The following is a 26,811-nucleotide window of genomic DNA, read 5'->3' on the forward strand; positions in this document are numbered from 1 at the left end:
TAGAAATTTAAATTATGTAATTTTCTATTTCGAAAGTTTGTGGCATAAATTTTTCTACAAAGTTGGTTTGTAATTTTAGAATAATTCTCTTGACTTTGTAGAAATATTACCTGGAACCAGCACTTATTTACCAATAAAAAGAAATTCAACACCCATCACACTGGAACACAAATTCAAACTTGTAAAGTTTAAAATTTAAAATCTATGGTTTTTGCCTAAAAAATTAGGTTTCTCTGGGAATCTTCAGATTTCTGTATGCTTTAATTTCGATTTGAACTGTTTTTATAACGATTTGTAATTACCTTTTTTATGTTGGCACAATCTGTTGGTACATAAAAGTTACAGTACATTCTGCCATTTAAAATTGTGATTTTTATAGATGCAAGAATTTTGTAAAATAAAAAACAAATCACTGCTCTTCCCTCAGTGTAGCGTTGCCAAGTTGTATTTTTCTGACTTTGGCGAAAGTTTTAATTGTTTTTATGCTTACGTTTGCGCTTCCATTTCCAGCTCAACTTTTCAGCCGGTTCCGCCCATCAGTGAAGGTCCTTCCAACTCACCTGATTTCTGTTCTCGGCTATGGCCATACCACTGTAATTACACAGGACTCAATTACAAGTGGAATATTCCATTCAGTGCAAACAACTAACCACTGTTTGACATTCAATATTTTGTGTGTTGCACAACAAGCGACACAAAGGCCACAAATACAAATTTAATTAAATGTTATGCGGCAAAACTTTCAATTTCATCGGCCGCCCTTGTTGTCGTGTTTTCTTTTTAATTGGGATTACCTTTCCACTTTTATCGGACTAAAAGTTGTTAATTGAGGGTTCTTGGCCAGAATGAAAAGCAGGTAGGGTAAAAGAATTTTGCTTAAAAATGTTTATCAATTTCGAAAATCAATTTACATCGAAGGGAATAATGGAATTTTCTTTTCAATACCAAAATTTTTGTGAAGCAATCTATTGATTTTATTTGAATTTAGAAGGCAATCATTTTTGCGTAGGCTCAATAATCCGGCTAAGAGAGTTTCCATTTGCATGCTGAAGTGACTGGCATACAGTCAGTGCCAATAGTTAACAGACCAGGCCCAGCCAAACCAATTAAGAGCCACATAGCCAGGCCACACACACAGCTGGCAAGCTGGCCAGCAGGCCAACTGACCATTTGATAGATGGACAATAATTGCATTTTATTTGGGGGCCACAACGAATAATATTTGACTGGCGCAGTGGCCAGTGCACTGGCAGGCATTGCAGTTGAGCTATTTCATTGAGGTTGTCCCATTAACTTGCTGCTCTCGTTACGGATTTGTCTTGCATAATGTTTGGAGTCCCAAATCCCGTTGCCCATTCCATCCATTAGTTGCCGGGCAAACATGTAGCCAGCGTGCCTAAGCCAAATCCGTAGCTAATCCTGTTACAGCAACTGTATCAACGCCTATCATCGATGGCCAGTGAGTGGGTTTGGGGCCACGCCCACACACACACGCTGCGCCCCTTTGGTGCAGTTTATTTTGCCAGTCTGTGTGACATATATCAACATGGGGAGTCTGCTGCCTCTATATAGCTGTAGAGCTCCACCTGCATCAGCATATTCAATAAGCGGTACGGCCCACACGCCGTATGCGCAACTCGATGCCGCATAAGCGCACGTCAAGTGTTTGCATGTGGCCACCTCCGCATTCCTCCGTTCATCCGTTCATCCGATGATCCGACCCCATGTCCATCACTACTTCCTCGGAGTCCCCTTCAAACCCTCCGGCCAAGCGATTTGCGTTTAAGTGACCATAAAGCATTGCCTTGATGTTCAGGTCATATCTGCTAAAGTGCACCAAGAAAAAAAGATTTTAAATTAGTACCAATTATAAAATAAAATATAAAAAAAATGTATAAATAGTCTTTATAGATTTTCAATCATTTTAAAAAAGCCCAACAACTTATTTAGAAGAACAAGTTAGCAACAACAAAAAACTAATAAACTACAATATTTGAACTATATTTCCAAAAACCTTTTTAATTAGTTTGGAAACAAAACACTTATAAAATATATTATTTATTGAAAAAATAATAATGGCAAAATAACATATGATTTTCAACTTCTGCAACTTAAGTTACAAATCGTAAATTATTAAACCATATAAGAAAAACAATACTCGGTTAATTACGATTAAATAACTCTTAACACTAATAAATAATGAATCTAGATTTTTGAAATGCATATAAATCCTTGGAGTTAATTTTTTTCAAGTGATCTGCCACTCTAACACCTTGACCCGCCCACTCAGGCTATTATGTAATATGCAAATTGAAAGATTAAGCGGTAGGCATAAAGATGGAGCTGCGAGAAGGAGGAGGCCAATAGAGGTGCTCCTTTGAAGGATATTCGCCTTTAGCTCGCTCGGGGTAAGACTTAACAAATTGATTTGCGTACCTTGGGCCTCGATATCAAGGCCCCCATCGAAAAACCCTGTTAGTAGGGCTCATCACTCAGCGGAACTGAGTAAAAGGGGCGGTGGCTTTAAGGGCGTTTTAGGGGGTCAGAAGGCCTCTTTTGGCCTGCCCCTTCAGTGTTTTGTGCCTGGTGTTGTCCAGTCCCTTGTTGGCTGTCACTCCGGCCAGCCGGTCCTTTTATTAGCCAAGCCGTATAGAAATGCGAGCTTCATTTATTGCCACGACGAGTACACCAATTTTCCATTAAAATTTCACCCAGCTTGCGTGTGTGTATGTGTGTGTGACAATTGTATTTGCGCATTTCCATTTCCGTTTCCGCTCTGCCGTCGTTTCATGGCTGCGGCTGGCGTTTTCTTTTGCAAGCTGCTTTTGGCAGTCACGGCAAAACTGCAAAGCGGCATACGGCCTTGGCCACCCACTGCATACCACACCGCCTGAGTTGCCATAAATTGTCAGCTGCATCCATTCATAACTTGGGCTGCTTCCTGAATCCCCCGCCCCTCCCATTCGCCATGCATCATCGTCAGCGGCATCATCGCCGCCTTGAATTATGCGCCAATAAATTTGTTTGTTGAATATGCCACCTAAATCGGATTTCCCCCTCATTCACAATTTAATCACATTTATTTAATTTTAATTTTGGTGTGAATATATTTCCAAAACTGCATCTGCATTCGCTCAGTTTCGCTTTGCCGTGTGCATTCGTTTGCGAATATTAAATTAGAAGACAGGATTCAACTGTCAGGCAACAGTGCGTATGATTAACATTAAATGCGTTCCCTGTCAAAGTGCACAATTTCGGTTGGCAATGAGTTGGAGAGCCAAATGGCAGGACTGGCCGATGCGTTTATGTCCCCGGCACATAATTTTGCCTATTTTGGCAATTAGCTGGATAATTGATGCTTCAAATCAAAGTTCATTTGATAGCGAGGGCGGTTTAAGCAAATAAAATCGATAAAATAAAACAAAACAAGCCATTATAACACATTTGCAAGCAATATAATTATTTTATTTCAAAAAAAAAAAAAAAAAAACTATCTAATAAATAAATAGGATTATTTTAGAAAAGAGAATTTAAAATATTAATTATCCATATTTCATTTAACCACAAAACAATAAAATGACATGTGACAAAGTCAGATTTAATTTATTGGCGAGGGTGGAAACAACAATATAATAAGGAAATTGAAATGTAATCATAATATCAAAGGACCATAATTGTATAGAAATTTAAACAAAAACCATTGCAGATGTAAATACTTATTGGAAAGCAAGCCAGAAAACCACTTCCATTTAAACTAAACCATATTTTTCTGTCTCAAATAACCATATCTCTATATATATATCTATTTTCCATGCCAATCTGCTATTTTAGCGACCCATAAACAAATGGCTGTAAACACAGCTGATTTTATGCGCTGTCAACATGATAAACTGCGCTGAAATTATGTTTATTAAACATTGAAAAATGCATTGCAAATCTTCTATGCATAAGTGACACTTTGCTTCCCGCCACGAGATTTTTATGGGGCCACATAACTCACGAGGGCAATACATTTGTGGGGTGAAAACTACTAAAGCAACCCACGTGAAAGTTATAACTTGGCATTAAATGCGCAAAACCAAGCGTGGATATCGTGGATACACGGATCCCTAACACACACACACACGCAAACACTCACCCACACACTCATACACATGTGTGGCAATAAAATGCAGTTGAATGCCGCCGAAGGGGGCGTGGCAGGCGGCAGGCGGCAGGCGGGTCCTGTGAAGATGATTCTCCTCCAGATGAAAACAGCCGCACAAAGCGACGGGGCAAATGTGTTGCGCATTTCGGTGGCAAAGTTGCACAAATGTGTGAAAATTGTACAACACAAACAAGCGAAAGGAAACAGGACCCCGGAGTCCTGAAGTACGCAGCCTGCAGCCTGCAGCCTGCAGGATCCTGGTGGCGAAACTTGCAGGACGAGTGTAAAATGCAATTGAAAAATGCCACAGTTTTGCATAAATCAGCAGGAAAGCGCCGAAAATGGTGCACAAACAAGCAGCAGACAGCAGGCAGCAGGATCTCTACAACAATGGACAGGGGGGGTGGGGGGCGCGAAAAAGGAGGAACAAGGGGAAGAGGAGGAAAATCCAAGAGGAAAAGCAGGCAAACATGGCCGCAGGCAACCCGTAAACATGGCCAACATGTCGACGCTGGGAAAAGTCGGCAAATGGGGGGCACACACCAGCAAACCCGCCACTGATATAATTTACTGATAATGCAATTGCCGTTCGAGTAAAGGCAAACGCACGCGCCACCTGCTGCAGCATCGTCCTGGCTACCCACTTTCCCCTCCTCTTCCTTCCCCTCTTTCCTTTACTCCTCTGCAACCAATTTCATCCTTGTTGCATGCCCCACTAAGCAAGCAACTTCCTAGAGCCGAAAACCGCTGAAATGCGCAGCAAAAAATTGAGTAATAACAATTACGCTTCGCCACAACGAAGCTTTAATGCACTTGCCAGTCCAGCCAAATGGTCAATAAAACTAACTTAAGGAGGGGAAAAGGTTGCAAATATAAATTAAATATTTTAAAATTATAAAACAAAATAAGATGTATATAGGAATAACATAAAATGATAAAATAATCCTGAACTTAATTAAAGATGTAATAATATAATAATTCATTAATAGCATCATTAACTTCCTTTTTACTTTCAAGTGAAGAAATTTATTAATAAATGTTTTACAGTTTGTAAAAGGCACCACTTAGTTTAGAACTAATTGATTTCCTCTGCGACTGGGCTCATTGCAGCAATAACTTTTACGAATTAATCTTTCAAGCTTAGTAATTTTGGAAAAATTACAGTATTACAGTATGTATTACAGTATGTAATAGGCACAAATTGGTTTAAAGCAAAATGATTTCCTGTGCGGCTGGGCTCTCATTACAGCAATGCCCGCTGAAAGGACATGTTTCCATGTTCTTCCTACAATCTACAACCTAAAACCGAGCGGAAGAGCAACTGTCAAATATAGCGAACGCTGCACAAACTGCATAAATATTGCAATCGCATGACTCGACATCGGCTGTACTGTTCTGGTATGGTCTGGTGGAACTAGGCGGACTTGGTCACGCTGCAGTTGACATTTTTTCCTTTTCGGTAGAAGTGGCAGCTAAACCGGGGGACACACAGAAAACAGTTCAGTCAGCGAGTCATCCAGTGGTTTCCACCGCTCCGCATACAAATTTTATTCGCTTCCGCTGAGCGTTTCCAAAATTAAAGCTGTCTTGCTACAACTTAAAGCTGGGGAATCCCACCGATTGGTCCAGTTTGAAATCAAACAACAACGAAAGTCGTTACTTTCCATTAGTGTCAGGTCGAAAAAACAAAGGATGTCGAAGAAGGAAAAGTGCCTTTTGATTTTCGGCAATTCTTTCATCGCACAGCGAAATTGGCGCAAGCGATTTTCTCTTATATTGTCGAGTGAATTTTCTTTTGTTTGTTTGACAATCGAACGAGTTCAAAAGTTTCCGTATGAGCACAGGAAAAGGTACAGTGGGCTATCGCTTATTACAACCTTATTGTTGCTGATTTTTGTCAAACTTTTGTAGAACTAATAAAACTAAAATTGTTTTATATTTTAAGAACTTTATAAGAAGTATAAGGCTATGATTTTGCATATTAAAAATTAACTTTTATATAAAACTTTTAAATTTAAGTTTGTTTTACTGCAATAAATATGTCAAAAGAATTTCGTTATCCACAATTGAGCGAAAGCAATTTGTAGCACGATTTCAAAAGTTGAGCACTCCTTTCCGTACGATGACGATGACTACCTGGAATGAAATCCAATTTGCTTAAGTAGGACATAGAGGCATTATAAATATAAATACCTTGATCTCATTTCACTCCCTTTTTCCAGGAGCTCCCACTGTCTGAACGTCACGACACTATCCGTTTACTTGGAAGTTGTCTGCTCGGCTAATTAACTCAATTGCAGCTTTTCCGGGCTCCGCAATTCTTCATTAGCTCGAAGTCAAAGTTTACGATATGCGATTATTTCACTCCAGCGATGCTGTGATGTAGTGATGTAGTGATGTTGTGGAGCTGCTGTTGTCAGTCGGATGCTGTTCTGCTGTTCTTTTGTGAGTGAGTGAGTGGCTGCCGAGGTGATTGTTTGTTTTATGAACGAAATAATGTAGAAGAAAGTCAACCACCCACCCATCTACCCACTCTTCCACCACAAAACGTAATTGTTTTGGCCTGGGGTTTTCGGGCAAGTTTTAAAGGTGCTCTCGGTATTTTTGGCTACGAAGTTGGAAAGCAAGTTATGATGCACGATGCCTTGCAGACAACTATTTCCAGACTTCGCCTGAACTAACTACTATACGGCATAATCTTGGCATTTGGACCACATTTTCTTTAGCATCCTTACGCATTTCTGCATTCTAGGTGTAGATGTGTATGGGGCAAAACCTCACTTCGACTACGTTCCATGTTGTTATTGTTTAATTTGCGCAAAATTCTGAATGTTGTGTTGTTTTTGGCTGGGGGAATTTGCATTCGAAATTTTGGCATTGTTTGTTCTAGGACTTCGCATTTCCATTACACTAATTCATGTATTTTATTACACTCGGCAGTCGGCCGCCCGGATTTTACCGAGCGGGCTTTAAACATTTTGTTGCAAGGGAAATAATTTATGCAGTTCACTGTTGTTTAATTGCACAGCTCCGTTTGTGGGTGCGGTGCGGTTATAGTTTCCAAGTTTATGCCGGGGACTAACGCTTGCATCTCTTCCAGTTGAGTAATAAGATTATTAGTTCCACTCTGGGGCACAAACACAAATACATTATAAATCTAACCCCAGTATATGCATATAGTTGGCCAACCACCCTCGTTACGGGACGGCCTTGCTGCAGGACCTCTAAATTAATGCCAATCCACAAAGCAACACCAAAATGCAACGCCATGGTTAAGCAGCTACTCTATTGTTTACATTATTTAAAAATTATAAATTCAAGAAAAAGAAACTTTATTAACATGTATTACACTTGACTAATTTGTACATATATACACATGTTTTTGAATATTTTTCTTTATCTATTATCCTCCAATATATGATCAAATATATTTTATGTACAGTTTTTCCTTTAATTGTATTTTACAGAAATTAAAAATATTTTTATACATTTCAACTTATGTTCATTATTGCAGAATTATATTGTCTGTACAGTTTGGTGATTGTTCCAGAAACATATAAGGTTACAGCTTATAATTAAGTCTTCCGAGCAATAAATGATACAAGACAAAAAAATCTTGTAATACATCCTCGAAAACTGTTAATAATTATGTATTAATAAGTTAAGCAGCTTAACTTTGCAGCTATTTCCTTTGAGTTAGTGTAGCCAAGCTGCCGATGACTCATTCAAATGTCAATTACACGAACTTAAATCCAAGCCAGGACATTGCCGACGCTTCCAGTTGATAAATTCAATTAAATAAATCTGTGAAATTCAGGAAGGAAATACTAAGCCGGCAGCATAAGCGCAGGGCTCAGTGTGCAACTTACGTAACACGTAAATATTTGCTTAAATTAGCTCGTACCTTATGAGATTTAATGAGAGATGTGGCTTATAGTTCGCCCAAGGTGGCTGGCTATATGTTTAACTGCAGAAGATTTAAGAAATTCTCTTCATACAGGCGCTGCAACTGCTCCTTACGCTCGTTAATCTCATCCAATGTGAAATTCAAATTTAAATGTAATCTATTTAAATGCATTCTTTTCTTTGATACCATTGGGGAGTCTTCCAAATTTTGTATTTGCTTGTTAAAAGCATCGATGCCTTCTTTGTTTCCTGTATAACAGCGATTTAATTTGAGCTTGGCGAGGCTTACAAGCTCTGAAAATTCCTGCAGACGAAGACGATGCAGCTGTAGTTCATGCAAACGCTCCTCCTGAACATCCAGCAAAATTGCGTAGTCATGTTTAATAATTTCATCCTTTAATTTATCCACATCATTGGTGGAGGCGGGTTTAAACGATTTCAGGTCTACTCGACAGTTCGACAGATTCTGCATATTTTGTTGCAACCTCATTATATCTTTGGATATATAATTAACTTCAAAAGGTTGTTCTGTCTTTATTTCCGTAGCCTCTTTTATTGAACTAACATCTGTGGTGTTCTGCTCTTCTGACACACAAATATCCTGCTCTTTTCGGTTTTCAATGGCATTCAACAAGAAGAGTAGCATTTCCAGCACATGACCCATGGCCTGTTGGCCGATTGGCATTCGTAGCCAGCTTTCGTTCACCTTTTTCGAATACTGAAGCTGCTGCAGTCCCTCCATCATCTGCTGTATATAGCAATCCCTGTCAGGATGCTTAAATTTTACGCCACACGAGGGTAGAAAGCGTACCAGCTGCTTCACAAAATCCGATATGAACTGACTTAGCTGGTAGTCCGTCTGTTTGTGCCAATCCTTTGAAAACCTCTCCAGCTTCGGCCGCAGCGAATCCTTGTCCAACTCAGTATGGAAATCCAGCTTGCGCTTTGAGTTGGTCAGCTTGGTTGCTTTGCTGGACGTGGTGGCCAGGCTCTTGGGATCCTTGGGGTACGAGAACCCAGTCGAGGGCACCAGCAGACGGCTCGAAGTGAAGCTGCTTGTGGGTGGCCTTGTTTTTGGCCGGTCAATCGACACCGACACCGCACGATTGGTTATGACTGCCTGGCGCTCTTGCTCGCGGATCACTTTTGGCCGTATTGGCTGAGGTTCCGAGGCGGGTATAAAGTGGGAGCTGGTAAAGTAAAGAAATAAGCTACATATATTCTAAGATTGTATACTTTATCGACGGGGAAAAGCATTTGAAATATCTATGTACTTAATTTCTTACATTTATTTTTAAATAAAAATGATGTTGCTTTTTAATAAATAAACAATAATACACATAATTAAGAAAATGCTTTTCAAAAGCCAAAACTGTTCTTACAAATTAGAAAGTTAAAGTGAGTATCTATTTTCTTATGTTTATAAGTACTTTAAGTGATTGATAAAAAAGAATACAAATATTTTAAATCTTAAAAATCAGAAATTATATAAATTTAAATTAACTAGCATATGAATTTATAAATTGCCTATATTGCTTCTTATTAAAAGTGAATAAACTGGAATACGAATATTTTGAAAAAATGCTTTACAATATCCAAAATTACCCTTACAATGGCCTTTAAAATAGTTTATATAAAATACTTAAACCTAGCCTTCAAATGCATGTTTCTCTCTGAAAATATTCTTTACACACCGCTTTTCCGGAGTTTTTGAACGATTAAGATTTTTCTGATTGCTCTGGGCAGTTATCTTGGTGGCAGAAGTTCCTCGATTATAATGGCACTTAAGATCCTGCAGCAGTTCTTTGGATCTTAAAGGTCTTGGTTCCGAAGCGGGTATGGCTATTTTGGAGGATCTATTTAATAAGAATAAAGTTTGCTTAATTAATTCTAGCTTAGATAGACATATCAGCTTACCTAGTTTCGGTAGTTTTGAGTCCTTCCCAGGTTCGTTGCATATTTTGAGTCGTTAAAAATGCATTTTTATATGGTATTTTGGAGGCAGAGGCAGGTCGCCCTATGGATCTCTCCAGACGCAGCAGCAATTCCTTTGGTCTTTCCAAACCCGCTTCGGTAATTATAATAGACGGTACGCTGTGGTATCATATTAAAGGTTAGGGGGATCAGTTCTTAAAACATCATTTACGTACCGCGCGTCTGGATTTTCAATTCTTTTAGGCTTTTGGGGAGTTAAATATTCCATTTTGGTGACAGTTTTACTACCCCTTTGCCTTTCTAGCAATTCCTTGGAACGCAAAGGAGTAAGAAACCCAGCAGTTCTAGGCGAAAACATAAAAATAAGTATACTAGGATACGCTTGGTTGTTCTCCAGCTCACCGCACATCGGGCGAAGTAGCCATATTGTTAATGTCCCAGTTTTTAGTGCACTATTTGTTAATTTCCAATCTTTTGTTTACAATTTTAAAATTACTAGCGCACAACAACAACGAGCCAATGACAGCAAACGCGTAGAAATGTGAATGGCAAAACACAGTCTGGCAACGCCAAGCGGGACTCAAGATAGCAGCACCAAAAGATCAAATAAAAAGAGGGCAACGCTGAAGCGATCGTTTCTTTTGAATTTGGGATTTAAATAAAAACGTTACTTAGCTTTTATAATTGTATAAAAATCTTTAAGAATCATAAAAGTCCTTTCTTTTTAAGGAAAAGCATCAAGAGCAAGTAATTATTAAGCCACACTGTTTTTTGAAACAAGTAAAATTGTACAATAATCATTCCACTAACACGCAGAAAATAAGTGGCACTCTCAGGCAATTATATACAGGATACACCCCTGAACCTTTATTAACTTTAAAAACTGCACCGGCAAGGCAACACGGGGCAGCAACGACATAAATCATGGATGAAAGTGAAAATTGCTTGCACCTACCACGAGCACTGAATCCCAGGTGGGCTCCGAAAGGTGCCGCCTCCGCCGACCCATGACCCCGCCCATTTGTGGCGGAATTACGAAACAATACACGCGTCGCAACTGAAGCCAGCAGGCTGCCAACCAGGAATTGAGAGCCAGGAGCCAGGAGTCAGGAGCCTGGAGCAGCCAAACGCAGTAGCATAGCCCCCAATCCCCCAGAGCAGCGGGAAGGTGTTATGTCGTGGCCGCTAACTAAACACCGTCAAAAATTAGTGACTAAAAAAACAGTTTTTATAAACCTAAAGTTAATCTTAATAGAAAATAAACCCTTTTAAAACTTAATGGCTAAAAAAACGAATGGTTAAATATTAGATAAAAGAGTTTTTTCATATATAATAGTTACTAGTTTTTGAACCTTGAGTTAATTTAATGTAAAGAAATATATATAATAGAAAATAAAAAAGTTTTCTACGGAAAAAAAAGGGATATAACTTTGAACCTTTGTTGAATTATACAGATTCTTTACATTTATTTCGTTATTTTAATACTTTTTTATTACTCCACAGAATTAAAAAGAGTAATTTACCATCCATTTTTTTTATTCAAGCCTATTTAATTACCCAAATTCTTTTCAGTGTACCTTCGCCTGAGCACTATATTGTTTTCTTGTTTTGACTGCTGCGTTTTTGCAATTTAACCGCAATAAATAATGGAGCAGCTTGCTAAATTTGAGCGCACACCCAACAGGAAGCGCTGGAAAAATGTAGGTTAGACATCCGAGGATAACGATGATGGCGATGATGTTATCAGTGGCCCATTGTGGGTGGTTATTCAGTAGCCATTGGCCAACCGAAACGAGACTCTTTTTTATTTTTACATATTTGATATACATTTTAATTGCGGGGCATTAAAATGCAAGCGCTGGCCGAAAATGCGCTTAAAATAATTAAATTTTATTGCCGCATCAACGAATTGGCAGCTGACTAAGCGAAAACTAACCGCAATGTGGACAGAGCCAAAATTGTCCTCAAGTATTGTGGGCATGAATAATTACACGGCTGTGTATCACTAAATAATTTTGCATTTATTTTATATAATACAGTACACATTGCATTAAACTAAATAAAATCTATTTAATATATAATATATATTTAATATGTAATCGTACACAATCAACCCTATATACGTCGTCGCTCCTCCTTATTCTCCGATTTGTCTTAGTCTGCACAGTTTATGTAGCATAATTAATATATATGTATCGCTGCCGTTGTACATCTCTTTTTCGCTACCCTTTAGTTTTGTTAACAACAATTATTGCTATTTGAATTTATTATTGGTTTAAGTGTATTCTCTTGTTTGTCTGTTAAAATCCTAACGTATTTTGTTTGCTTTTGCTTTGCGGTGTTTCAAGTTCTCACGATATCTTCTGTGTGTGTGGTGTGTTCGTTAGTGTGGATATACATATTTAAAATATAGTTTCTATTTAGATTTCTTGTGTAAACATGATACGCGATAAACAATTGAACAGTTAAAAACAGTTTGCCAGTTAACCAAACTCAGTTCGTTAACAATTCGAATTTGAATTTGGTTGAGTAAACTATTTACAAGTGGGACGTATAAATATAAATATAAATGTAAATATAAATTCACCAATAAAGTGGCTAAAAACATGCAAGCCGTGGCTCGTTGTACAATTGAACTAGAAGCAATCAGAGGAGTGCAATCTTATGGCAAAAACGTAACATTTGGTTGCGATTGCTGAGCAGCTTTTTGTGAGCCAAAACGGAGGGACGCTACAAAACTGTTTGTATACAACTATTCCTTGAACAAATCGGGATACCAAAAGTGCATTAAGTATTATTTAAAAATTGAACAAAGTTGAGCTGAACTTGAAGGTGCTTTAATGTATTGGCGTTGAATCTACAAACAAATCAATATTTGAAAAAATATCTCAACAATTACATTTAAAGATAAGATAAAAGTAATGAACATATGTATTAAATTTACAAAAGGGAATTGTAAAATATATAATCAAATTAAAAATTACTTTAAATACACTCTCAATACATAAATTTATATTTTTGCACTTTAGACACTTTCATTTGATATGGTAACTAAACTTTATCAAGGCCTAGTTGTAGCGAACATAGGAATAGACAGACAAAAGTGTGTGTTTTGTGTTTACAGTATACAGTAGTAGTACATACGTATGTAATAATAATAACAGTAACTATTTAACGCAACGTGGTCGTCGAAGGGGAAGGGGAAAGGGGATTTAAGGAAATAGGGGCATAGGTAGGGGGGTTGACAGGGGGGAGGGGACGGTAACGCAGGCGCTCAACTGGAATTAAACATTAATCAACAAACCGACCACAAATCGACTGCCACTCATTCCTGGCAGAAGCCCTCAGTCTCCTCGATGGCAAAGGTCAGCTTCTCCACCAGCTGATCGTAGCTCTTGTACGGCGGCAGGTCCAAGCGATTGAAGCAGGTGTGCGAGCGCGGCAGCCACGTCTCCTTGCCCACCTTCTCGATGCAGAAGCGCTGTGGCCCATTGGAGCCCATCAGCTCGGCGAATCCACCAACCGGCACACGACACGTGCCCGTCACAAACTGCAGAAGACGAGCGCGCTTCTCGTTGTCCGTCTCGCGAACAAACTGCGAAAGTAATTACCCGGATTAGTGGCCGCGAAAGGGCAGAAAGTTTGTTTAGAAGGGCAACGAGGCCAACGCACCTGCCAGAACCAGACGACCTGCTTGGAGTTGCGGTTGTAGTGCCTGTAGATAGTGTTGCGCTGCCAGTCCTCCACGTCCACGTCCTGCATGCCGCACAGGATCAGCTCCAGCTCGCGCTCATCAAAGTACTTGAGCCACTCCAGCGGCACCACCTCGTTGAAGCCCTCCAGGAACGTCTTTGTCTGCTGCTCAATGCCGCTGTGGTTGGGTTGAGTGGAAAATTAAATAGAGTACAATATTAAGATACTGCCAAGTAAGAACTTACCGCGTCATTCGCCACTCGGTCATTAGCGTGATGTACTCCTCCTTGTTCTCCTCTGTCACCCGCTCCTTTTCGCCATTCTCCTTCAACTCGTGATGGATTATCTGGCCGAGTACTTCAAAGTCCACGCTGAACCACAGCTCCAAGCCGCACTCATCGATGTTATTATCCTTTACCCAGATAAGCGAGTTGTAGAACTCCGGATCGATCGTCTCGATGTCCTTGATGGTCAGCTTCTTGTTCAGCATGCGCTTGTAGAAAGGCATTGTGAAGCCACTGTAGATAAACCTTCCGTGATACAGGGCCATCGCGATGAAGCGACCGATGAACTTGAAGTACTGCAGGTGATCGGGATTCACATACGAGGCGGGATTTATCTGCAGGCTGTAGTTGTTCTTGTTGGCGTACTCGAACAGACAGTACATCGGGTTGAGGACCTCGTGGGAGAGCAGGAAGAACCACTCGCGCGATACCCCGCCGTAATCCAGTCCCTCCTCGCCACGGAATATAATGTAGAGTCGCCGCCGCAGTTCGTAGGCAGGCAGACGCATAATCTGGTGGTAGGAGTCCTCGAACAGGGTTTGTCGCGTCACCGTGATCTTGATGTGCGAGGGCAGAGCGTTGCTCTGGCACAAGTACCGGAACTGCGAGAGCTTCCAGCGGAAACTGCGCTCGTAGGCGCGTGGCACTCCGTACACGCCCTTGGCCCCCTTCGGTGCGCCCGGTCGAGGATCCTCGAAGGTGGTGCGTCGCGTATTGTGATCGACGAAGAAGCGCTCGCCGGCTGCCGTGTACCGGATCTCCCAGCCAGGTGGCAGCGGACCCTCGTTGATCAGGCTCACCTCCTGACCCTGGGTGCGTGGATCCTCCCACTGGGTGGTGCGATTCTTATGGTTAACAAAGTACACTCGATTGTCCGACTGGACCTGTTTCAAGATAAGCGAAATAATACATTAAATTAAATCAAAGTTCGTAGGTAAACGGTTTTACCTTCTTTTCCCAGCCATCTGGCAGCGGTCCCAGTGCATCCTCGTCGTCCTGCGTCACTTGCGCGGTCACCGCTGTGGGCTGCTGTTGCTGCTGGGAGTACAGGTATCGCTGATTGCCCTGGGACACAACGTGAGCCCTCTGACCCTGCCAGTGCTGGAAGTGCATCAAACGCTCACTGTTCGGCCTCTGCCAGGTGGTCTTCCTCGTGTTGTGATCCACATAGTACACTCGTCCGCGTCCATCTTTCCTGATCTCCCAGCCCGGCGGCAGTGGCGTCGGTTTCTCCCAGTATGTGGATCGTGTGTTGTGATCCACATAGTATCGCCGGCCATACTGGTCCAGTCGGATTTCCCAGCCAGCCGGCAATGGCTCATCGTCCGCCGGTTGTGGTTGCAGTTGCGGATCTGTGCTTTGGCTCACGGGCAAGCCAACGCCCGGCTGTTCCATGGGCGGACCCGCAACTCCCGCTGCTCCTCCTGCTGCCGGCAGATAGACCGCAGCTGGTGGGGTGTTCTCTGGCAGCGCTCCGTAAACTTGGGTCAGGGGACGTGCAAGTGCGGGAGCTGGCGGCTGCTGGGGATACGGCGCTGTCTGCGGCACCGCCGCCCCACTGCCATTTACCATCCGCAGGGGCTGCGGTTGATTCTGGGACTGTTGCTGCTGCTGCTGCTGCTGCTGCTGCTCCCACACTGGCGGAGCTGGCGCAGATCTACGGGAATCCGCACCTCCATTCGGCAGGGGCGAGCGACTTTCACCGCCATTGCTGTTGCCGCTACTCGAGCGAAGTCGCATTCGTGCTCGCACACCACCGTAAATCATACAGCTGCGTCCGGAGGCCGCTTCACTAACCAGAGACGGATTTACAGCCTGGACGGGTGGATTGCCATTCTGCTGGACTGCCGCCGGTTGAATTTGCAGCTTGCTCATGTCCAGTTTGAGACCATTGAGAATGGCCACCAGCTCGCCGCTCTTCGTTTGGCGATTGTCCGACTTGCTGGTGACGAACAAATCGATGGTCAGCTCGAGGAACTCACAGCGCCCATTGTAATGCTGCAGGATGTGCGCCAGGTTGATGATCCGCTCCCCCAGCATGGCATCTTTGCGGAAACTCGAGTGGTCCAGCACCTTAAAGTGCAGTGTGGAGTTGGGTGTGATCTACGTGAAAAAGAAATGAGGTTTGAGAAGTGTGCCGTGCAGTTTATATTGCTTGTATTACTTACCAGCACTGTGAACTCCTCATTCCACTTGGGCAAATAGCTATTCTTAACCAGGTCCGTCTTTCTCTTGCTTTTGCTATCGATTAGGAGCTCCACATAGGGATTTGGCTTGAGGAAGCCATTGTTACGCAGCGAAGCCTCCTCGACTGAAACGATTTGCGGCGTATAATTAATTGAACAGAATGTTTCTTTTGCTTGTGCTTTCTTTTGTTTACTCACTTGTCACACTTAATTGATGGTATCCTTGATTGGCACTCCCGCTGGCACCCGCCGCCGCCCCCGAACTGGAAGTGGGCGTGGGGCTGGCCGACCCAGCTCCATTCACTGTCTGTCCGGACTCCATTCCGCCGGAAGCTGCACCCGCTGGCAGCCCATTTCCATCGGCCATTTAGTGGCTGAGTGCTGCTGCTGCTGCTCCTCGCCTTCTCCTCCGCGTTGTTTTCCTTCCTCTGAGTGACCTTCACCGCCACGGGGAAGTTTCGTTCTGAAAGAGAAAGCAAGCATTATGGTGGTGGAAAGTATCGAATGGGAAATTGCGTGTTCGGGAGCTGATAAGATAAGTCCGGAACACAGTCTACATACGTAAATGGTTTATCAATAACCAAAACTAACCAATACAGTCGAAAAAGGGGACCTGTTACTACCATCCTTGACTGAATAAAAGTTAGCCTAAATTACCTTTATATTCCTGTAGTTAGAGAAAGACTTTGTCAACTGTATTATTTATAAATAAAGTATAAATCGCTCAGCATTACTTTTAAAAATGATTTAGCAAGCACTTTAAGCGAGAATACAATGTTATGCAGTTTCCTTTAGGCGCATTTACCTCTTGACTGTTTAAACTTTAGAGTTTAATCTTGAAAGCGAGATAATGCCAGTTCTATATCGTTATGACAGCGACTATAGATAAGATATAGGCTGTTAAGCTCTTTAGTAGTATATAGTGTAAACGACAGTGTGGCAACAAAATTGTTAACGAACAGGCCTTCACTTTTTTTCGTGTTATAAACTCTTCGAACAAAATATGAGCTACAAATTTCCAGGTTTTACTTTGCTATTATTGTAGCTTATGTACAGTGCGATTCAGACACGTAATCATTGTACTCTAAAAAAGTGCAGTTTAGAAATAATTGAGAAAGTTCATTTCTTAAGGAAGCTGATGATGGCTTTTATATATTGCCGAGCCTCTTATTTTTATACTATAAAAATATATAAATAATGAGTAACTATGCGGGCTAAGATAAATAAACCCAAAAAAAGGTTTATAGAAGCTGATAAGGAAAAAAGCGTTATAAGTTTAATATTTTAATAATAATATATTATGAGTAATGACAGAATGATTAAGGGGAAATACAAAACAGAGTAAATTCCGCCATATAAGTTTACTGATAACCGAATATGATAAACATAGTTTTCTGGGAAGCACTGTATATGGGCTATTAATTTTCGCCATAATTCGAAGCACACACGGGAGTGTGCGTGTGTGTTTGTCTGTACTTTTTGTTGGGTACAATTTCCCCGCCGATTGCTGGTCATTTATAATTTTGATAGCAAACACCTCGGACTCCAACAATAGATTGTATAATAATGTGGCTCATGTGAGTCATTCAAATACACGAAAAAGAAAACGGTAAATAAATTCAGTTTCAATTGTTGAATGGGCATTGCATATTGATTGTTTACACAGAAACAAATCGGATTTTCTATGAAATTGGTATTTATGTTCTGTATGTTATTTCTATTATGTGAATAATGACTCAGTGGTCATTAGTATATTTTGTTTGCTTTATAAACAACACTTTGATATTTAATTTTAATTTTATTTAAATGACTGATATCTGTTCTGGTCCAATCATTATTGTTTCCCTCTGTGTACTGATTGCGATTTCCCTTTTGCTTGGGGTTTCGCTGCATTCATTTTGCGAGAACACGTGAACAAGTGCAGCTTGTTTATTATTTGTTAACTCATCAAATTCTGTCGCCAGGTTGAAACAGACTTGGAATCGCTTCAATGGACTTAAATTGACACATCACATCCGATCAATTAGCACGCACTTTCCGGCTTTTTTCTGCCGCTTATCATAGGGTTCAGTATTCAAGTGTTTATCAGCTAATTGTAAAGAACAAAGGGGAGCTATCTTGTGGGGCAGTGGAAAGCGAAAACACACATAAATAATCAGCAACAGCTGTCAATAAATCAAGAATGCAGTTCAGCGGGGAGGGGGAACTTGAACTTCCTTCAATTATCGACCGCTGGGCTTAGTCACCCACACAGCTTTAATAGTATATATATATATTGGTGGTCATGTAACGTACGCCAAAAAAAAAGGTTGCCATCTCTCCCACTCCCACTCCTTCGCTGATTGGGTGTGTGTGTGTGTATGTTTGTTTGTAATTGAGGCAAAGGTCGCGGCTTCTGTCTCGTTCGCACTCGTTGCCGCAGCTCTACCTCTTGCAAATTCCAATGCAAAAAGGTGTTCTCTTTTGTTTATAGCATTTTCTGGGTATTTGCTTCCACTTTTCTACCTGCGCCTTACCTTTTGATTCTTCTTCTTCCTTGGGTGCTCCTACAACTTGCGCCTGTGTGTGCGTTTGTTGTCTCCTGTGCGCGGCTGCATGAGTGTGTGTGTCTGCGGGATTCTTAATTGAGTGTTCCTGGGCCAACAAACTGGTGGGTTAAATATTGCACGATTTTCCGCCGCCGCCTCAGCTTAGGTCCACGTAATGGCGAGAAGTTTGGTACCGCTGCTAATTGTTTATTTGTTATTGCTGTGCATTTTTTACAAGCGAATTAGGTAGAGGTGGGGAACGAACGATAATCGCATCGATGTAATCGATGTTTTCAAAGTATCGGTTCTATCGATGTTTGGCAGACATGATCGATGTGTATCCGTCTCTAACGATATCGCTCTTTCTTTCTGTTAGTTCGACGTTTCGTTTACATTTTTCTGTTAGCTCGACGTTTCGCTAACATTTCTATGCTAGTTCGACTCTTCGCTTACATTTTTCTGTTAGCTCGACGTTTCGCTAACATTTTTCTGTTAGTTCTACGTTTGCCTAACATTTCTCTGTTAGTTCGACGATGTCATCGATGTTTTCAAAGTATCGGCTCCATCGATGTTTGTCAGTTACTATCGATCTCTATCCGTCTCTAACGATATTTGCTTGTCACTGTTAAATTAGCCTGGTTCTAAACCCTCTGTTCAAATTTCTAACATCTGCTGAAAGGCACTTGTTATTTAACATTAATTTAAAAGCATATTCAAAATTAATGTAATGTAATTACAAGAATGTTGCCGTTGCAAAAATGACGATTTTAGATTTCAACTGTAAAAACTGTAAAACTGACAACTGTAAAAATATTTAAATATTAAAAGCATATCATATTAGACATGAAAATGTAAAAGATATTGAGTGACATGTGTTTTTTGGTAGCATCACTAGACAATTAGAGTTCTTATTTGAATTCAATTAATGTTTTTTCGGCATAAAAGTAAGCAGGTCTATGAATATGTATTAATCAAATGCTTAGCATATCGCATGTATTTAACTCAAAATAAATTGGGTACAATTTGTAAGAAAATATATAAGAGAATTTCTGACGAACACCGATTCAGTACGTTTAATGCATTCCCGTTCAGAGGTAATAAGTATTTAAAATGCTTAAGTCCCGAATTGCGTTGCTATGGGCACTGCTGGCATTGAGTTCATACGGAGCTTTGGCGGAGACCGAATCAGTTTGTGTTTTGGAGGATCCTCCCAATCAGTGCGCCGGATTCTGCCTAGGAGTATTGACGCCAGTGTTGAATCACTTGACTTTGTCGCAGGATCAGAGGAATGTGAGTGAGGTGAGCAAGGCCAATGAAGTCCTGGTGCGACAGTACACGATGGAAAGCCAACTGGCCTCACTGGAGAACCAGCAAAAGACTTCGGGTATTAACCAGCAGAACTTAACGGAGAGACAGGATGAATTGGAAAGCCAACTGGCCGCCTTACAGGAAACATTAACCAGAGTGGAAGTGAAAATTAAGTATCTCGGATTCGAGCAAATCGGCTCGAAATACTATTACGTTGAGAAGTACTCAGAAAAGAATTGGTCGAGTGCTTCAAAAACTTGTCGCCAGATGGGAGGTCACCTGGCTGAATTTAAGGACGAAAAGGAACTGATCGACATTCAGGCTATTCTCAAGAAGGACACACACTACTGGCTGGGAATTAACGATTTGGTTAAAGAGGGTGAATACATGTCAATGTCCTCCGGAAAACCAGCTTCTTTTATAAAATGGGCCACTGGCAGTCCCACCAAATTGAACACCAACAACTGCCTATTTCTTTTTAATGGTGGAATGATCGATTACCCTTGTAGCTATAGTTTTCTGTTTATTTGCCAGACAGAGGAAGAATATTAGTTATAATATAAAGAAAAACTGGGTTGTTATTATTAATGGCAACACATTTATGTAATCCATTGTATAGAATTGTATAGAATTGTATAGGTTTGGAAAAATAATAAACTCTGAAGTTTTTATGGCCAGTTCCCAAGAATGTACTTTTTTAAGTTGGCTTGTAATTTCGGTTCGATTTTTTTTCGAAATTTTCAATTTTTCCCAAAAATGGATGTTTGTCGAAAAATGACCTCAACCCAGTTCCCTTAATTGCATAACTTTTCTCTCAGATATCCGATTTTAAAAAGGCATACCTCCTGAGATTTGTAGTTTAAAGTTCTAAGATGCTGCATTTAAATTTCACTCTTGTATTTTGTGTTGATTTTCTAAGCGATTTAATGAAATTTTAATTTTAAAAAAATGTTTACAGAAAAGTGAACCAAAACCAGAACATTTAATTTCATTACTTTTCTTACAGATATCCGATTTGGAAAAGACTTAATTCTTTAGGTTTTTGGATTAGTTTCCCATAAAACTGCGTTTAAATGTTGGCTTGTAATTTCGGGTCGATTTTTTTGAAATTTTGATGATGGTACCCCTTTCAATTTTTCCCAAAAATGAATGTTTGTCGAAAAATGACCTCAACCCAGTTCCTTTAATTGCATAACTTTTCTCCCAGATATCCGATTTTAAAAAGGCATACCTCCTAAGGTTTGTGGTTTAGTAATCTTCGATTCTGCATTCAAATTTTACTCTTGGATTTTCTGTAGATTTTCTAAGCGATTTAATGAAATTTAAAATTTAAAAAAATGTTTGCAGAAAAGTGAACCAAAACCAGTACATTTAATTTCATAACTTTTCTTACAGATATCCGATTTGGAAAAGACTTAATTCTTTAGGTTTTTGGATTAGTTTCCCATAAATCTGCGTTTAAATGTTGGCTTGTAATTTCGGGTCGATTTTTTTGAAATTTTGATGATGGTACCCCTTTCAATTTTTCCCAAAAATGGATGTTTGTCGAAAAATGACTTCAACCCAGTTCCTTTAATTGCATAACTTTTCTCTCAGTTATCCGATTTTAAAAAGGCATACCTCCTAAGATTTGTAGTTTAGTGTTCTAAGATGCTGCGTTTAAATTTCACTCTTGTATTTTGGGTTGATTTTCTAAGCGATTTAATGAAATTTAAAATTTAAAAAAATGTTTGCAGAAAAGTAAACCAAAACCAGTACATTTAATTTCATAACTTTTCTTACAGATATCCGATTTGGAAAAGACTTAATTCTTAAGGTTTTTGGATTAGTTTCCCATAAAACTGCGTTTAAATGTTGGCTTGTAATTTCTGGTCGATTTTTTTGAAATTTTGATGATGGTACCCCTTTTAATTTTTCCCAAAAATGAATGTTTTTCGAAAAATGACCTCAACCCAGTTCCTTTAATTGCATAACTTTTCTCTCAGATATCCGATTTTAAAAAGGCAAACCTCCTGAGATTTGTAGTTTAGTGTTCTAAGATGCTGCATTTAAATTTATTTTGTGTTGATTTTCTAAGCGATTTAATGAAATTTAAATTAAAAAAAAATGTTTGCAGAAAAGTGAACCAAAACCAGAACATTTAATTTCCTAACTTTTCTTACAGATATCCGATTTGGAAAAGACTTAACTTTAAAGGATTTTGGGTGAGTTTCCTATAAATCTGCATTTCAATTTTGGTTTCTAATTTCTGGCATATTTTTTTGAAATTTTGATGATGTTTTGCTTATATTGGCATTGAGGGTTATCAGTTGAGTAGTGTGAGTCTTGCCGAAAATTGCTTCCTTTCTTGTTTAAATCAGTTTAACTGAAAAAGAATAAAAACGTCTTGGATCATGCTGTAACATTTATGCATTTTTATATAATTTATTAGCTAATATATATTACTTTCCTAACGATTACTAAATATAACCGGTTAACTTTACATTGCACTTTTGATCAAACAAACGACGCAGAAAAAGTGAAACTTCCTTGATTCTCCGATCTTTCCAGTAGCACAAATACTATTTGTTTAAACAATTATAAGTATACGTTTTAAATGCGAGCATTGAGAGAGCGGAGAGGCCAAGAAAATTCGTCATATACTTTGTTGTTTGTTCGCTATCGGACTTTTTCACACATTGTCCGAGTTTCAGAGAACCTCGAACGTCGGCTTAAAGTGAAAATTGTCAAAATTTAATGTGCTGTCCGCTCTGGATCTGCAGTCATTCGTGTCGCGGGCTTCCAACGGAGCAGATCGAAAGTGACGGCTACGGATTGCGGACTGTGGACTACGGGTGAAAGGATTACGAGAAAAAGGATTACGCGAAAAGGATCCGCGATGAGGCAGCTACTAGTTTACGTGTTGATTTCGGGCTTGTTTTACTTTTCCGAAGGTAAAATACGATAGGAAGTGAAGTGTGGAGTTTGAATTAATAAGACCTGGGCTTAACAAAATATGCTTTATATACAAGTTTTTTATTTTGATAATATTAAATAAATGATTAAATAAGCTTGGAGGAATATTGTAATCAGCTTTTATTACCACCAAATATTGCTTATTTTGAAAAAGAATACTATCTATTAAATATATTAAATTAAAGTCAGAGAAATTCCGTTTAAATCGTTGTGATTAAAAAAAACAATTTACTATTAAATAGATGACTTACATGAAATCAAATTATAAATGAACTCCAGCAAATAGTGCTAATTCAAACAACCAATACTATATATTTAATATATTAAATAAAAGTAAACAAAAAATGATGTTAAAATTGATGTGACTTACCCCATGTTAATGTGTGTATTTTTTCCATTTCCGTATTCTATTTTTCCCTTATTCTGGACTGGATTGAAGGCAAACCGTGCCCTGAAAAGACACGCCCCCACAAAACCCGCTGCGACGCGTTCTACAAGTGCCGCGAACTGCCCTCCAGTTCGCATGTGTGGATTCCGGTGAGATGCAACGAGGGACTGGTCTACGAATCCACTTTGGGCAGCTGCGTCCTCCCTGGCGAGGATTGGGAATGCATCACTCCTAGCGAGATGAGCTCAACCCAAGCGCCGAGCAGAACGGACTCCGACATATTGTTGGTCAACGACATGGATGAGGCGAGTTTGCTGTTGAGTGAGAACAGCCACAAGGACGATGGCACCGTGGAAATTGTCCTGGACTCCGTCATGAGTAGCGAGGAGGATGAGGAGGCGGTGAAGAATGGGCCACATTCGGAGGAGGACATCTCCTCCAGTCATAATTTCGATTCCAGTGGCGATGGCGAGCTGGTGGAACTGGATTCTCCAGCACCAAAGCCCGAGAATCGCGAGGAAATGGCTGCCGTCAATAGTATGGAGCACAGGACCGAGGTTGAGAAACTAAAAACCGAACTCAAACAGGTGGCTGGCATCAGTGAGATAGCCAAGCCAGGATCACCCATCGATCCCAATTTGACAGCTCATCTGCAGAGATTATCCCAGTTGATTGATGGATTGCAACAGACTTATCAGAAAACCGATAAGCCCCAGGCGGAAATGCGTCCAGATCAGTTGAATGCCTTCCTGGCACACTTTGACATTAAAAATAGGTACGAAATGATGAACCCCATGGAGCAGACTACTCAAATAACTACCAGTAGTACCACCACAGAAGAACCCAAAACTACGCCTAAGCTACCAGAACCCAATTTGAACAAAAGTCGACTGCAGGAGCACTTAAGTCACCATCGCCTGGAGCCGGAAACCAAACTAATGCTCACCAATAGTGTGCCATATTCCACACATGGCAGTACTGGCCAGGGTTATGCCAACTCACAGATTGTGGTGAATCGTCCCGAGGGTTCGGTGATGTTTGCCCTGCCCTCCGGATACGGAATGAGTCAGGAACAGGCTGGTGGCAATGGCTATGCCAACCACCATCCCGTTCAAAGTCACGAGTACAGCGATCACGAGCCCAAGATATCAGAGGACACTTTAAAGACGGTTCTTGAGCTGTCCAAGCAGATGATAGCTGCCCAAAACCTGCCCAAAGTGCTGCCCAATCCGGGATTTAATGGTGCCTATTATCAGCCCATTTTGCAGCCTGTTTTTGTTTCGCCACAAGGCAATCCCTTTCAGCAGTACTATGGCATGCCACCTCCCCTAAATCCACACTATATGCAGAACAAAAAGCACTCTTCTGGAGGAAGTTCATCGGGATATAATAAACCCAGCACAACTATCATACACAACAATGTGATACCAGTGCATTTATCCAGCACGAATTCGGGGGAAAAGGAGGTTCTGGACACATATGGCCACAGTTTGGGGGTATATCCGAGTATGGATAAGCATGTGACCTCCAATCAAGAGTATATGACCACGGGTAGGCCAATTTCGGTCACTACAACGGCCAGTACTTATGGATCGCAGTCTCCATTTGCCAGCGATTATACCTTAACCACTCCAAGACCCTTTGAACAGCAACCTTCAGCCGCCACTGTGGCCACCTATTACACACCAAGTCCCCATCTGGGTGAGCACAATGCCAATAGGGTGTATCAGCCCACGGAAAGCTATCCCACCATGAATATTCCCAGACCAATGGACATGTTCCCGGGACAAATCGATGCGGACAGGGTGAGCATACGACCCAATTCGCAGAAAATCGAAAGCATGGAGATGGATGAAGATATGATTAAGGCCAACTATGGCAATACGAATGGGAACACTCTTCCTCACGTACTGACCTACAGCAGCGACATGAGCCAGCAATTAGCACCTGGCAGTGGATATCTGGAGCAGAGTTATAACCATCAGCAGCACCAGCAGCAGCAGCACCATCATCGTCATCCATATATGCCCAGGCCCACGATGAGCAGTAGTATCTATAGTGATACGGATGGTAATATGGAGATGAGCATGTTTACCAGTAGTCCAAATATAAACCCTTTCAAAGGGGAGAACTTAAAGTACCCTGGGAGTAACTCCCCCAATGGACAGCTAGTTAACTTCAATGGCAACTTTATCAGCCTGGATGTGTTTCAGAAATCCATACTCCCTCTAATGACCAAGTCCTCCTCTGCCTTGAATGAGCTGGGAAATGTGGAGGTGATCACGTGTCAGGCGGGCGTAAGGCAGCCAAATCAAACGGACTGCACTCGCTACTTCGTGTGCAGCAAAAAAGATGGCAAGGTCCTGTCCTACTCATGTCCACCCTATACAGGCTTCAATAAGCAGACCAGGATTTGCGATGCCCCCACTTATGCCCAGTGTGGTAATGCGATGCCTGCCTTCAGTGGCTATACCATAGACAGTAATAGAAGACTTCAGATGGAGGCCATCAAGATGTTGAGTGAGGCCAAGAGAAGGCAAGAGGCGGCCCTGAAGGCCCAAAGTATTGCCAATCTGCTGCAGCAGTATGGTAACAGTCAACAGCAGGTGGGAAATGGCATCTCCTCGAACATAGAAAGTGATCCTGTGGACTCGTATGCAGTTAATCTTCCTGAAGTTAATTTGGCCACCACCACCAGTCGACCCACCATTATTCAGAGCAATCAAAATCTGAATAGTGGCTCATCATCTTCCGCTAAAAAGAGGAAATACTACTGCAAGGAGGGCGACAAAATCCCCGATCAAACCTCCATTTCCAGCTACTTCGTGTGCTACAAGAATGCCCAGGGCCAGATGAAGGGCCACAAGATGAGTTGCTCCAAGAGCCTGCTCTTCTGCCCCAAAACCCTCATGTGCACCCTCGCCTCCAAGTGCACCGATTAGAATTTTTCCACATTTGCCACCTAATGTTACTTATGTCTAGTTGCTAAGTTATTTATTCTAGTTTTAGTTGAGACCGAAACGAGATCCATTAAACCACTGAAAAACACAAAAATATATATTTGTTTTCTTTTTTTGGGAAAGTTTTCTGGGCTTGTTCTAGACCAAATCAGACCTTGCCCTTCCGGTTTTGGGATTTCCAGCATGAAAAACTGACCTTCTTAAATGGCTCTTCGAATGTGATATATGCCAGGCGGTCATTAAAATTCAGGGGCGGAGTTGGATCTTTAAGGGTACTTTAAATAAAAGATGAAGGTCTATTCAAGATATTACCAAGGTTCTGGGTTTTAAATTAAAAACAAGATACAAGTTTTTTCTAAATTTATTTTAATTACTTTTCTTTCATCTTTGACTCACTATAAAGTAATTAGTTACTACTATACGATAAAATTGTTGAATTCAAGGTGATTAAATGTTTGGCAAATTTCTTTAATTTTTTTTTAGTACCAATACTCCTGGAAAAACCTGTTAGAAAAGTTTCA

At 40.7% G+C, this 26,811-nt stretch overlaps 4 protein-coding genes across 5 annotated transcripts; 2 read left to right on the top strand and 2 right to left on the bottom strand.

The window, feature by feature from the left end:
- Positions 1–7,615: 7,615 nt before the first annotated feature.
- Positions 7,616–10,500, bottom strand: LOC108147846 (kinetochore and Eb1-associated basic protein). 2 transcript variants are annotated; one of them, XM_041710608.1, is made up of 5 exons: positions 10,391–10,500; positions 10,204–10,332; positions 9,971–10,147; positions 9,748–9,909; positions 7,616–9,264 (listed from the first exon to the last, which is right to left on the bottom strand). In XM_041710608.1, exons 1-5 carry the CDS (start codon positions 10,411–10,413, stop codon positions 8,103–8,105), a joined length of 1,653 nt encoding a protein of 550 aa, XP_041566542.1. In that variant the 5' UTR covers positions 10,414–10,500; the 3' UTR covers positions 7,616–8,102. The 2 variants fall into 2 exon arrangements, with proteins under 2 accessions (XP_041566542.1, XP_017130093.1); XM_017274604.2 differs by having other exon boundaries at positions 7,618–9,243.
- A 1,488-nt stretch (positions 10,501–11,988) lies between these two features.
- Positions 11,989–18,943, bottom strand: LOC108147984 (E3 ubiquitin-protein ligase Su(dx)). Its single transcript, XM_017274795.2, has 7 exons — positions 18,668–18,943; positions 16,350–16,614; positions 16,134–16,276; positions 14,914–16,068; positions 13,927–14,849; positions 13,661–13,859; positions 11,989–13,583 (listed from the first exon to the last, which is right to left on the bottom strand). The coding sequence occupies exons 2-7, from the start codon at positions 16,516–16,518 to the stop codon at positions 13,314–13,316; spliced, it is 2,859 nt and encodes a 952-aa protein (XP_017130284.1). The 5' UTR covers positions 16,519–16,614; positions 18,668–18,943; the 3' UTR covers positions 11,989–13,313.
- Positions 18,944–19,758: 815 nt separating this feature from the next.
- On the top strand, positions 19,759–20,672 carry LOC108147770 (accessory gland protein Acp29AB). The gene has a single exon (XM_017274500.2). The coding sequence runs from the start codon at positions 19,790–19,792 to the stop codon at positions 20,537–20,539; it is 750 nt and encodes a 249-aa protein (XP_017129989.1). The 5' UTR covers positions 19,759–19,789; the 3' UTR covers positions 20,540–20,672.
- Positions 20,673–22,732: 2,060 nt separating this feature from the next.
- On the top strand, positions 22,733–26,384 carry LOC108148085. The gene is made up of 2 exons (XM_017274940.2): positions 22,733–22,920; positions 23,382–26,384. The coding sequence occupies exons 1-2, from the start codon at positions 22,866–22,868 to the stop codon at positions 26,270–26,272; spliced, it is 2,946 nt and encodes a 981-aa protein (XP_017130429.1). The 5' UTR covers positions 22,733–22,865; the 3' UTR covers positions 26,273–26,384.
- Positions 26,385–26,811: the final 427 nt, after the last annotated feature.

This window comes from Drosophila elegans, unplaced genomic scaffold (assembly GCF_018152505.1).
Source record: "Drosophila elegans isolate 14027-0461.03 unplaced genomic scaffold, ASM1815250v1 contig_814, whole genome shotgun sequence".
NCBI classification, from domain to species: Eukaryota; Metazoa; Arthropoda; class Insecta; order Diptera; family Drosophilidae; genus Drosophila; species Drosophila elegans.

What these genes read in the sequence shown, in the direction of transcription:
- LOC108147846 (XM_041710608.1), bottom strand. Translation starts at nt 10,413, where the DNA reads ATGGCTACTTCGCCCGATGTGCG. An exon ending in GCTACTTCGCCCGATGTGCG is followed by an intron (nt 10,333 to 10,390) that starts GTGAGCTGGAGA and finishes GTTTTCGCCTAG; the next exon opens with AACTGCTGGGTTTCTTACTC. An exon ending in CTCAAAACTACCGAAACTAG is followed by an intron (nt 9,910 to 9,970) that starts GTAAGCTGATAT and finishes CTTATTAAATAG; the next exon opens with ATCCTCCAAAATAGCCATAC.
- LOC108147770 (XM_017274500.2), top strand. Translation starts at nt 19,790, where the DNA reads ATGCTTAAGTCCCGAATTGCGTTGCTATGGGCACTGCTGGCATTGAGT.
- LOC108147984 (XM_017274795.2), bottom strand. Translation starts at nt 16,518, where the DNA reads ATGGCCGATGGAAATGGGCTGCCAGCGGGTGCAGCTTCCGGCGGAATG. An exon ending in CCATCAATTAAGTGTGACAA is followed by an intron (nt 16,277 to 16,349) that starts GTGAGTAAACAA and finishes AAATCGTTTCAG; the next exon opens with TCGAGGAGGCTTCGCTGCGT. An exon ending in AGGTCGTCTGGTTCTGGCAG is followed by an intron (nt 13,584 to 13,660) that starts GTGCGTTGGCCT and finishes TTACTTTCGCAG; the next exon opens with TTTGTTCGCGAGACGGACAA.
- LOC108148085 (XM_017274940.2), top strand. Translation starts at nt 22,866, where the DNA reads ATGAGGCAGCTACTAGTTTACGTGTTGATTTCGGGCTTGTTTTACTTT. An exon ending in CTTGTTTTACTTTTCCGAAG is followed by an intron (nt 22,921 to 23,381) that starts GTAAAATACGAT and finishes ACTGGATTGAAG; the next exon opens with GCAAACCGTGCCCTGAAAAG.